The 12,676-nt window shown below is 44.3% G+C and overlaps 1 protein-coding gene across 17 annotated transcripts in view; it reads right to left on the bottom strand.

Moving 5' to 3' along the window:
- LOC128323309 (uncharacterized) overlaps window positions 1-12,676 on the bottom strand; it is a 133,828-nt gene that overhangs the window by 78,230 nt on the left and 42,922 nt on the right. For 10 of the 17 annotated variants that reach the window (XM_053246158.1, XM_053246168.1, XM_053246173.1 and 7 more), the window contains 2 exons: window positions 8,208-8,383; window positions 6,312-6,425 (listed from right to left, as the gene is read on the bottom strand). In XM_053246158.1, coding sequence (XP_053102133.1) covers window positions 6,312-6,425; window positions 8,208-8,383 — 290 coding nt within the window. Of the gene's footprint in view, window positions 1-6,311; window positions 6,426-7,121; window positions 7,169-8,207; window positions 8,384-12,676 lie in introns of all 17 variants that reach the window. The other 7 variants (XM_053246162.1, XM_053246163.1, XM_053246172.1 and 4 more) reach the window with 1 other exon arrangement.

Raw genomic sequence — 12,676 nt, 5'->3', positions numbered from 1 at the left:
GGCTGCAAGTCCGGTGGTTCGAGAGCTGGTAACCCACTCAAGTACCCCTGCCCTAAAACCAGGTTTGTGGAGCAAGCGCTCCACAAACCTGGTTTTCAAGATCGTGAGCAGCCGCGGCGCGGTTCTGTGCTGTGCCTACTCACAAGGAGACCCCCGGAGAAAAGGCAAAAAGCTGTCTCCCGGCTCCGGGGGTCTCCCCAGTATGCCCTGCACACTCACGCAGGGCACACTGGAGCTTCCGGGGGCCGCACAGCCCCCAAGCTTCCCAGCCCCCGCCGGCTCCGTCACGGAGCCAGCAATTGTGTGGGCGGCCAATCCGATCCGGCCGCCCAGGGCTCCCGCTTGCTCATATGCAGGGAGAGCGGGCTTAGCTTGCTCTCCCCGCTCAACTTCACAAACCAGGTCTCACTGATCGTGAGACCCGGCTCACTGTCTTCTTTGTCATGAATCCCACCGCCCATTGAGATCATCAGGAGAGGTCTGTCTGCAGTTGCCACCAGTACTTCTTCTACTTGGGGACAGGCCTTCTCCACTGCTGCCCCAAAACTTTGGAACGCACTCCCTGCTGAAATAAGAGCCTCCCCATCTCTGACAATTTTTTAAAAAGTATTTAAAGACACATCTGTTTATCCAGGCTTTTAATTAAATACCATTTAAATAGTTTTAACAGTGTTTTAAAGTTTTAAATTGTAACTTTTTGTTATTTTAACCAGTGTTTTAATTTCTTTCTCATTTCTTTGTTTTAACTAACGTTTTAACTTTTCTGTTGACATTTTTTGTTGTAAACCACTCAGAGACGTAAGTTTGGGGCAGTATAAAAACATGTTAGATAGATAGACAGACAAGTTTGCCAGAGCAACTTAAAAGTAGCTGAGCTGAGAAGTGAGCACTATCCTTGAAAGGATAATTAAAGCACTCAGACATCAGGAGAGCATCATTATTTGCTTTCTCATACATGAGGCTTCCTGTCGGTCTCTTTCGTTTGGAAACAACAAACAAAGGGCTCTTTCGTTTGGAAACAACAGCCACATTTTGGAGGAGAATGAGAAGGTCTCCTTATCAAAGACCGTCTCATGGCACTTTATCTATTTTGACCTTGTAAATATGAAGAGTTCAAGGAAGTAGGACAGATACACCTGATATCTTGTGGCTGCCAGATAGGAATGCAGCTCTGTTTTCACAGCTATCTATGTGGCCTGCTCCAATGAGCTGCTGTTGACTGAGAAAACAAATTGCACTGTTCCCTTCCCCACAAAATGTAACCCCTTTGGCATTATAACTCCCCTCTCCTTTCCTTTTGTCCAGCTTTCAACCACCCTCCCTCTGTCTATAGATCACAAACTCCTATTCCTTTCTTTTTCCCCTGCTCCTTCTCCGTTTTCTTACAACGTCTTAAAAAGACGTTTCTTAAAAAGTCTTAAAACAAGAGACAAAGAAAAAATCTGACTCACTTGCAGTAGCATTCCCTGGAGTGACAATAGCTTAAATTTTGGACAAGACCAGATACAAGGGGGAGGCAGCAGGATTCCAAAAGAACTAGGGCATGAAGTCATGCTTGATAATGGTTCTACTTCCCACTCAGTAACAAAGTATTTACACACACTTTTGAGTGTTCAATAGAGATGTGCACGAACCGTGGTTTAAGCACTTTTTGGGCAAGGGAACAGGAACTTTAAGAAAAAGGAGAGGAAACCCTTACCTGCTCTCCGGCGCCCCATACATGCAAATGGCGCCTGTGCCTACACAGACTCCATGTGCATGCTCCTAGGAATGTGTGATGCCCCAGCAGGAAACTATGTGGTGACCGAGAGCAGGTAAGGGTCTGCTCTCCTTTTTCTTAAAATTCCTGTTCCCCCTGCCTCCAAAGTGCTCAAGCTGAGGTTAGTGCACATCCCTAGTGTTCAAAGTCCTTTATTATTTAAATAATTTTGACCAGCAACCCTGAAAGTACACCAGCATTAAAACCTGTATTGCTGGTAGGAGAAAAGGTAAACCAGTGCCTCCTACACCCATCCCCCTTAGACAATCCAGAAGGAGACCATGGTCATGATATTGAAAGCCACCGAAAGATCCAAAAGGACTAACAGAGTCACACTCCTTCCGTCAGTTCCTAACTGGAGATCATATATCAGGCTAACGAAGGAAGTCTCCATCCCATAAACTGCCCGTTAAAAGTTTGAAATGCATCAAGATAATGTGCTTCATCTAAGACTATCTGGAGCTGATAGGCCGCCACTCTCTCAAACACCTTGGCCAACCATGGGAGGTTGGAGACAGGCCTATTATTGCTTAACTTTGAGGGATCTAATGTAGGCTTCTTTAAAAGGAGATCTAATAATTGCCTACTTAAGACAAGGAGGCATCCTATCTTCTTTCAGAGAATATCTTCTTTCAGCCAAACCCTCTCCAATCATCTCCTTGCTCAATAGTATAAGCCATATTGGACAAGGGTCAAGAGAACAAGTGGTAGGACACATTGTTCCAAGCAGTTTGTTCACACCCTCAGGAATCACAAACTTGTCCAATCAAGAGCCAGCGTGGTGTAGTGGTTAGAGTGCTGGACTAGGACCGGGGAGACCCGAGTTCAAATCCCCATTCAGCCATGAAACTAGCTGGGTGACTCTAGGCCAGTCACTTCTCTCTCAGCCTAACCTACTTCACAGGGTTGTTGTGAAAGAGAAACTCAAGTATGTAGTACACCGCTCTGGGCTCCTTGGAGGAAGAGTGAGATATAAATGTAATAAGATCCAATATAACCACACTAGAGGAGATACTGCAAAAGACTCTACACCATCAGTGTAATCCAGGTCAGTTTGAAAACAAGAGATTTTGTCTACCAAAAATTCATTCAAAACCTCACAGTGGTTAAAAGATGGTTCCAAAGCCAGTGCAGAAGGGGTCCATACAAGTGCTTTTACCATCCCAAGCAATTCTACAGGACATGAACCTACAGACACAATACATGCAGTAAAGAATTGCTTCTTTGCCGCATGTATTGCTAGAGCATAGGTCTTCAATTGTGCTCTGTGCTGTAATCTGTCAGATTTGAGTGGAGTCCTCCTCCACTTGCACTCTAGTTATCTACCAGGGCAACAACAGGGTCAATGCAGAGCCAACCTTAAAATCCTCCAAGGTTTCTTGGATTCACAATAGCCTCCTTGGGCAGACCATCCTAATAGGCCCTTCACAAGTGCCTGGCGGCTGCAAGTCAAACCTTCACCAGGTAGTGGTCAATCCATGATAATGGGGAAATCATAGGAGTCCCCATCCATGGATCACCTCCCCAATCAGAGGGAAAAAACCAAATTGAGCATATGACCCGCATCATGTGTTGATCCCAAGACCACTTGGGAAAGGCCCATAGTTGTCATGGCTGCTATGAACTCTCAAGCTGCACCTGACAACTCAGTCCCAGAGTAGACATTCAAGTCACCCATCTCCATAAGCCTGCGTGTCTCCAATTCCAGCCCCGCCAAATCCAACAGCTTGGTTAGGGATTCTGTTGGGTAGCAGGGTGATTGGTATACCAACAGAAGTATCAGAGGTGAGTCTCATGATCAGTGAGACTCACTGTAAGGTGGTTAGCAGGGAGAATGGGATTAGCCCACTCTCCCTGCAGATGATCAAGGCAACAGCCCTGGGCAGCTGGATCGGCCACCCACGACACCCACATGACTGCCAGCTCCGTCACAGAGTCAGCGGGGGCTGCAGGGATCAGGGGCCGCACAGCCCCCGGAAATTCCAGGATGCCCCACGCAGGCGCATGGGCATGCTGCAGACCCCCGAGCCCAGGAGGCTGCTTGCAGCCTCCCAGTGGGGGTCTCCTCGTGTGTTGCCGCGGCATGGAGCCACACCATGGCAATACACAATTTAAAAACCGTGGTTAACGGTGCATTCACTCCGTTAACCTCATTTTAGGTGAGGGCTACTTAAGCGGGTTACCCGCTTTAAGGAAACTAGGCTCGCCTGCGAGCCCGGTGGTTCTCACGCTCACCCAAAAGCAGGCTAGGCTCACTTAGCCCACTTTTGGTCGATCGTGAAAATAGCCTCTCAATCTATCCGTGGTCCCAAGGTTCAAATACACACACTCAACATAGGCAGGTGCCCCGACAGGGATCCTGGAAAGCATGAGATCATTCATAAAGATCAGAGCCACTCCACCTCCCCACCCACATCCTCTCACTTGCTCCACAACAGAATATTCTGTAGAGAGAAGCTGATACGAAACTGGGCCACTAGCCTCTCCCAACCAGGTCTCTGTAATGCATACCAGATCAGCCCCCTCATCCATAATCAAGTCATGGATAATTTCCAATTTACTTTGGACTGACTTGGCACTGAAAAGCAGCAAAGTGAAGCTCTACAGTTGGCACTGTTCCCCAAGGTCAAAGAGCTGACAGGGCAGCTAGAAGGGGAAACTATTAATAATAATCCACGTTATTAATTTGGGATACTTTCAAAGTGTTTATGCGAGGTTGACTTATAGCCTATTCTTCATTTAAAAAGAAACAGCTAAAAGCTCAATTTGTATTTTAGGAAAATCGGGTCAAAGAACTATTAACTTCTTATGCAATGCACCCCTCTCCAGAAATATACAGAAGTTTACTCACAGCTAAATATGAACTAAACAAGCTTTATTCCTTAGAAACCGAGTTTCTGGGCCTGGTATTCCAGATTGTGTGCTAAGCTGGTCTTGTGGGTCTGGAGTCTCTGGCGTGGGTATAGAAGCACCTGTTGTGAAATTTAGACTGGTTAGCTTTAAATGGTCTTTGGGTAAAGGGCATGGCTTTCTTTTTGTCCCTGGTTTTCACCAGAACTGGGTCTATGGAGTCACTGAAGAGTTTGGGACCTCTGATTGCAGAGGAGGCAAAATTAATTTTGGATTTGGAGTCAATATTCCATTATTTCAACCAGGGGCTTCTACATACTGCCACATCACAGGCCATGACTCTGACTGAGAATTGGAGGCTATCTAGGCTAGCATCAGCTATAAAGGCGCCTGCCTTGGCTAATTTGTTAAGAACCTGCTTTAGCTTGGTGTATTCCTGAGGAATGTCGCTTATCGATTCACTGGCACACAGAATGTAGGCTCAGGCAAAAATGGAGGAGGTGGCAGCAGACTCTATGGTGAGCGCAGAAGCATCATGAGATTTGCATAACAAATAACAACTCTTCCTGTCCTCAAGGAATCTAAAATACTCTTCCCCTTCCTTAGCAAGAACAGTGCCCAAGGTGAGTGAAGCCACCGGAGCATCTACCAGAGGGACTGAAAGTTTAGTCTGTACATCTGAGGGAAGGTTATAGAAATGCTTAGGTAGAGATCCAAGTCCCTTAGCCAAAGCTGGAGAATTCCATTCCTCCTGTAACACTTCCCTGAAGAGGGGCAGGAATGGCACAACAGATTATGACTGTGTAAAAGAGGGGGAAACCTCTGAGGCCACAGATTCAGAGGTAGTGGTCGATACAGAATCAGGGTTAGTGTGAAGAATTTTACAAGCGTTGGCAAGGAAAAATTCAAAAATCCTTGTGCTTGAAGAGTTTGGGAATAGGTTCTGCATGTGCGGCCCCTTCACCAGTGGACCATTCTCCTCCTTCTTTATTTGACTGAATCTTGTGAGATTCCGCTTCCAAGGAAACCATGTGAGGCCTGTGAGGAGAATGGTGTGCCTCCAAATTCAACTAGACTAACTGTGGCCTGATAAGCACCTGGGTGAGGACGGATGGGTCAGAGCCTGTCTGGATGATGATGAAGATGACAACAAATATTTATATATTGCTCTTCAACCAAAGTTCTCAAAGTGGTTTGCATAGGAAATAATAATAATAAATAAATAAGATGGCTCCCTGTCCCCAAAGGGCTCACAATCTAAAAAGAAACACAAGGCAGATAACAACAACAACCACTGGAGGGATGCTGTGCTGGGGTTGGATAGGGCTAGTTGCTCTCCCCTGGCAGCGTACCTCCCTGCCGCCCCTTCCCCCGTTCCTCGGCAAAAGGCTTCAGAATGTGCGACTGCGCATGTGCATGGGTGTCTCGTGTGCGTCGCATGCGTACGCAATGCACGCATGCCCATGCACAATCACGCATTCTGAAACCTTTTGCCAATGAATGGGGGAAGGGGTGGCAGGGAGGTACCCTGCTGCCCAAAATGCTTTTCAAAAAAGCAGCACCAGCTCGGGGAAAGCAGCAGGAGTAGTAAGTGCACCCTCCCCCACCCTTAAAGAGCCCCACCGCCTGGCTGCAAACCGGAACGCCGCAGTTCCATGCACACCACTAGTTTCCAGGCAACCAAACATTCTTCCATAACTACCTGAGGTGGACCAGATTGCTTCACGGAAGCTGCAGAATCCTTCTGGCCTTGTTCAGACTTGGGTGCTACTGACTTTGCTTCCACCGTTTCAGAATCATTTTCTTTTTTGCTTGGCTGCAACAGAGGAATAGAAAGATGTGTCCAGGGTTGCTAACTCTTGTTCTGACAGGGCCTTTGTGCCTTTAACAGCTGCCTAACATGCAAATATTTAACAGTTGAAGCTTTTTTGCCCATGATCATGAGGGGATGGAAAAAGCTTTTCCCACTAATTTTCCATGTTGACAGCAGACAAGGGTAAAAGGCTTTGCTGGGGGGGGGGGGGCAGTTGGCAAACCTAGAACTGAATCATACAGTAGGTATCATAGAGACAAAATTATAGATTTCTCCTGCACATCTCACATTACTACTTAATTACTACTACTACTACTATTTTAACACATACACACATGAGGATTTTTCTCCCCAAATTCATCCTACATCAGACCATTCCTTGATATCTGCCACATGTGAAGGAGACACATTTGAGGCAGTAATTCGATTTCTATACCGCCCTTCCAAAAATGGCTCAGGGCGGTTTACACAGAGAAATAATAAATAAATAAGATGGCTCCTTGTCCCCAAAGGGCTCACATTCTAAAAAACACAAGATAGACACCAGCAACAGTCACTGGATGTACTGTGCTGGGGGTGGATAGGGCCAATTACTCTCCCCCTGCTAAATAAAGAGAATCACCACATTAAAAGGTGCCTCTTTGCTCAGTTAGCAGGGGAGGAACTTTAGGAACTAGCCAGCACAGGTTCATCCCTTACCGTCACATCAGTTAAATTGGAGGACCGTGATGAGCTGCAAAAATCACCTGTGGACAGAGAAACATTCTCAGAATGAAATGAAGAAGCCTGCCCACCCATCTATTGAGCTGGGACTCGGGATGAAGTAACAAAGCAGTGTTGTCCAAAGGCAAGTGTGTGAGTACAGAAGTCTGAGTTACAGATAGATGGCATGTTATTCTGAAGATCAGGTATAGAGTAGGAATAGACTAGGTAGTTTTTCCGAAACCAAATAGTATTGTACAAAATTAGAATATCAACTTTAAACATCACTACTCTGTGCTGGGCAGGGCCTTTTACCACTACAGAAGTATAGTGAAATAATAACTAGGCCCTCCAGAACTACTTGTCCAATTAACTCACAGAAAAAAATGGTCAAACAGAATTGTTCAGTTAATGATAGATAAATTTGCTTTATTATGCTCACCACAACCTTAATGGTCCAAGACAGAAGACCGGAAAGAATAAATTGCTTTCAGTTAGCTGAGATGACCAGATCCTAGAAAGGTTTCTCTGGAGATCTGGGAACACCTCATCCTGCCCCCAACCAACACTATCTCTATATCCTCTTTCCCTACTTTGGAACCCTTGGACATGTCACTTCTAATTCTTGCTTGTTTACCAGAATATTGATTGGTTAGAACACTTGTTTCTTAGATTTTGTACCCCCAATTTGGTTATTACATATAATACCCTGTGTAATGTAATACATTTGTTATTATTACACACAAATGTAATACATTACATTTAATACCCCATTGTTCGCAGATTTGCTATCCACGCCCCCTGCCCAAATGGAACCCCCACAAATAACGGGGTTCTCCTGTATGTACCACCAAGCACATCTGCCTGACTACAAAGTAACTACAAAGTATCATAAATCTGGGATTGAAAGAGGGATTCCAGGCAGGCTTGAATCCTATTGCCACAAACAGATACTACTGAAACCCATATTAAACCAGGGCTCTTGGAATTTTTGTCTAGGTCTGAAATACAATTTATATACCACTTAATTTACTTATATGAAACTGTTGTTCTGCCAACTAGCCTAAATATATGGTCACTGACCTTTGTAGAACTTTCTTTCACATCGTTTTTTAAAATGGCCACGGTACTCATGAACATTTCCTCGAGCGCGTCTCTTGTAGGTGCCTCGTTTCCAAAAGTTGCCATCATTATAGTTGCCACCTCTGTTAAATCTTCCAGAAAAGTTGCCGCCATTGTTAAAGTTGCCACGATATTGCCTGCAGTAACACAAACAGAGCCTCCTCAGTAAGTTGCCTTCATTCTCCTTGACAAAGATCAGTCACAAGTCTCACAACATGAGATATGGGTTCTGTTCAGTGTAACTCATCTAAAAATAACCCCTCCCCTCTCAATATGGTATTAGCAATTATTATTCTCTTTTCCATGTTTCATATCATTTGTGCCCAAACTCTCTCTTCCATCTCCAACTTTTTACTTACCCTATGTCAGGGATTGCCCAGACCACTGGAATCTGACTCAGAGGCGTCTGATCAGGAGGTAATCAGGGAACTAGATGTGATGGGGGGGCCTCAATAGTGAGCTTAAACAGGATCAGCAGAGGGCTAGAACCAATGAACCAGAGGCCCAAGACATGCCCACTGAAGCCCCAGCTAGTGTGGAGACCACTGAACTAGAGAGCAGGAACCCGACTGAAGCCCCACTAGAGGCCTTGGGGCCAGAGGATGTCACAGAGCAGAGCATCCCAGGACCCTCCAAGATGGAGACCCCTATACTTGGACCATTGTGGGCACGGAAGGGTCCCCTCAAGACCCTCTGATCAGGAGGAGCCTTCCCATCTGAACAAACAGCGCCGAAAGCAAGCACATGAAGCCCTTTGCGAATGCCGATGAAGCGCCCGCATGACTGCTAGAAAGGAACTTGTGTTGAGGAATACTCATGAACAACGAAAGGGTCTCCTTGTGATGAGGAGTTCTGTTTGGAAGCCAGCAGGCAAGCAGCCCAGGTTGTGACCAATGACACATTAGGCTCTGCTCACCAAGCCTCAACTTTATAAGCCGCTCAGCCTAGCCTGCTCACTACTAGAACAGCTCTTGTTGGTCTTGTCTCTAGTCCCACTTGCTTCTGGGTCCAGCCAGCAGCAGAGACCTTCAGGTCTTAGCTTGTGCTCCCTGTTATTTCCTGCAGCCTAGCTCCTGTCTCCACCCCCTATTGGGCTCCTGACGCTGACGCCACCCAGTATCTGTCTGCCCTGACTTGAGACCTACCCCAGCAGCATTGTGACCTCATCGGCAGTCCCCAGTAAACTGTGAGTGAGTGTTCCTGGCCATGCAAAGGTTTTGCCAATGTGCCAGGATACGCTATACCCAAACCTCACTTTTCTGCTTCTCCCTGTAACGCGCAAACATCTTACATCTCAAACATGTGAACACAGCTAGGACATGTTAATGGAACCCTCAATTCCTGGAAAACTCACTCAACTGGTTTGTGTTTTCTTCCATAGGGACAGCCATAGACATGTATACCTTTTATTGACAAAGTGCTTCCAATTTATAATGAATTATAATTCTTTATAATAAAAGATGAAACCACCATCATGAGGACACAAGGTCCATGTGAATACCTGCAGCAGTAATAATTCTTTGCAATTTTAAGGTTCCATTCTTGTTTTTATGCCACATATGGGGCAGTTAGTGGATGGTATCGTGCACTTTGGTCTACAAAGCATGCAATTTGGCAGAAACATCAGATATGTGTGGTTTTTAAAAGTGCAGGTAGGCACCCCCAAAATCCAAAATAGCAGCTAAAAATCCAAAATTCAATATGCTCTGGAACTACTTTCCCCCCAACAATACTCTTCTGATTTAGAATAAGATGACTCAGATTTGACTTTATCTCTGCCAGGAGCACAGATAGGAAAACCTTTCAGATGCAACTGTCTTGGACATCGTTGTTCTAAAATGCTCTGACTGGGAACATGCACAGAGTGGAAACTGCATTCAAAAATCCCTGGAAGGTGTGGAGCCAGCAGAAAGTAATTTGGGGGACAGGTAGGGTTCTCGTTATATTATTTCTCTTTCCACCTTCACTCACTTCTGGTAGACTATCTCTGGTATCAGAGCTAAGGAACAGGAGCAGTCACCATGAATAGTGTGGGCGAGTTCAACATTCTTTGATAATGTGCAAGCTCACCAATGTGATTCTGGAAATGGGGCAGCCTTTCACAGAAGAACTGACAAACCTACTTGTTCTCCACAACCAAGACATAGAAGATCAAAGTCAACTATGCTGGTCAAAGATCAAAATAAAGATACTGATTGATTTTGCTGACATGATTTCTACATACTACGATACAGGAAGAGAGCCTGTGTTCAAGTCATTCATGGCAGGGCTAAACAATGAAGATTAAAAACTCTTCTATCGACCTATTAAGAAAAACAAGTTGGGTTTCTTCAAGCAGCAGGTTGTTACTCCACAGGCAACAAAAAAGGAAGATCGCAACCTTTTTCTCATGAATCCCTCTCTCCTGTCAAAACAGACCATTTAATTTGCAAGAGATTTTAGCCTACTTTCTAGTAGGCTTATAAGATCACCCAGCATTCTGTGTATGTGTCCATCCGTGTCTCCCCTACCCCACCAATCAACTTTGCAATGCCTGAACCAATATAAACCAGATTGGTACAGTTGTAGGGACATCTTTTTAAAAGTACTATACTGCTTTATCTTGAAGCATATTTCAGTTAATCCATCCTCCTCCTGTACATCCGCTTCTCATAAATCCTTCCACCAGTGCCACTAGGACTCAGCCAACTGCCTCTTTTCCTTATTCTCAAACATTTATGGTTTTCCTGTTTACAAGACTCTTCTGGTAGGAACCAGCTTGTTCCAACTGCCCCTTACTAAATATTTATGATTTTTTCTGTTGACCAGGCTCTTCTGGTCAAGATCATTCTGCCTCTCTTATTTTGCTTCTCATATTAAAGATGTCTGCTCTAAATTATTTATTTAGCACATTTTTATACCACCCTAACCCAAGGTCTCATTGTGATTATGATGCAAATAAGTTACTGCAACGATGAAGTTTGATCTAAATTATCATTCTCCTATATTGTCCTTATATCTAGTTATCCCTTAAAACAATTCATACTAACTACTAACATACTAACTACTAACTACTTTTTAAAACTTGTTTTTAAATAGTTCTGAATATTTAATTGTTGTTTTATGATGTTTTTAATTGTTAATTATTGTTTTATGTTTTATAATTTTTGTTTTAATGATTAATTGATTTTAATGGTGTTTTAATGTAAACCGCCCTGAGCCTTTTGGAAGGGTGGTATAAAAGTTTTAATAATAATAATAATAATAATAATAATAATAATAATAATAAATGATGATGATGATGATGATAAAAAATACTCTAAAATATCAAAAGTTCCTTTTAAATCCCCAGGTATATTGTCCTACAGTACACACTAGCCCAGTGTTCCTCACTGTATGGCCCAGGGGCCAGTGGTGATGCCCATCGATACTAAGTGCAGCCCCCTAATTGTTTGAGAGGCCTGTGTGAAGCTTCAACTGAACTGAATACTGTGCATATTCCCCCTGGCACTATGCAGAGATGTCCATTACCACCATGCAGTTCTACACTTTGCCCAGCATTGGTGGGGTTTCCTTTAAGGGAAATGGACCTCTCGAGTCCCTGCATCATATTGGAAGGTGTAACCCTTGCTAGCACCTCCCCCACAGAACTCTTATGTCCTCCATCTCTCAAAGGGCCATCCCAGCACTGAAGTTAGTACAGTGAAAAGTTGCTCTCACATTTGTGTTTGTTTTGCCAAAGTGGCCCTTGCTTGAAAAATAGTGAAAATCACTGCACTAGCCCTATCCAGACATTACTCGATGCATACATTCAAGTATCAGTTTACATATACAGGAAGTCTTCCAAGATCATGTATTTAGTATGTTTATATACCGCCCCATACAAAAAAGTCCCTGGGCATTTCACAGTATAAAACCAATTAAAACAATTTAAAATACAATAAAAACTCTAAAACTGAAGCTTTAAAATTATAAGCTAAAAGCCCAACTAAACAGGTATGTTTTTAGATACTGCTTAAGAAATCTTTCAGAGAAGGGGAAACTCTAATTGAGTTAGGAAGCATGTTCCAGAGTCCCGGGGCAACTCTAGAAATGGCCTGGTTTCAAGTCGCCACCAACCAACCGGTGGCAACCACAACTAGACCTCTCCAGATGATCTTAACAGGCAGTGGGGTTGATGAAGAAGAAGGTGCTCTCTTAAATACCTTGGACCCAAGCTGTTTGTAATCACTGGGATTACATTCCTGGGACGTTCCATGAACGGTGAATCTCCAATATTGGAGTGCTTAACCTAACCCCCGAAATAGGTTTAGTTTTGGCACTCAGGCTGCACCAGTGTCTGGGACACTTAAGAAGTGTAAATAAATAATATGACCAAGCAGATAAGAATCAATCTATTCTGGATGGGGCTGCACTTAATGATCAAGTCACAGTTTGGAAACACTGTTGGA

This window comes from Hemicordylus capensis, chromosome 4 (genome assembly GCF_027244095.1).
Source record: "Hemicordylus capensis ecotype Gifberg chromosome 4, rHemCap1.1.pri, whole genome shotgun sequence".
NCBI classification, from domain to species: Eukaryota; Metazoa; Chordata; class Lepidosauria; order Squamata; family Cordylidae; genus Hemicordylus; species Hemicordylus capensis.
Note: the sequence above shows the minus strand (reverse complement) of the source record. Positions and strands in the feature narration are given on the sequence as shown.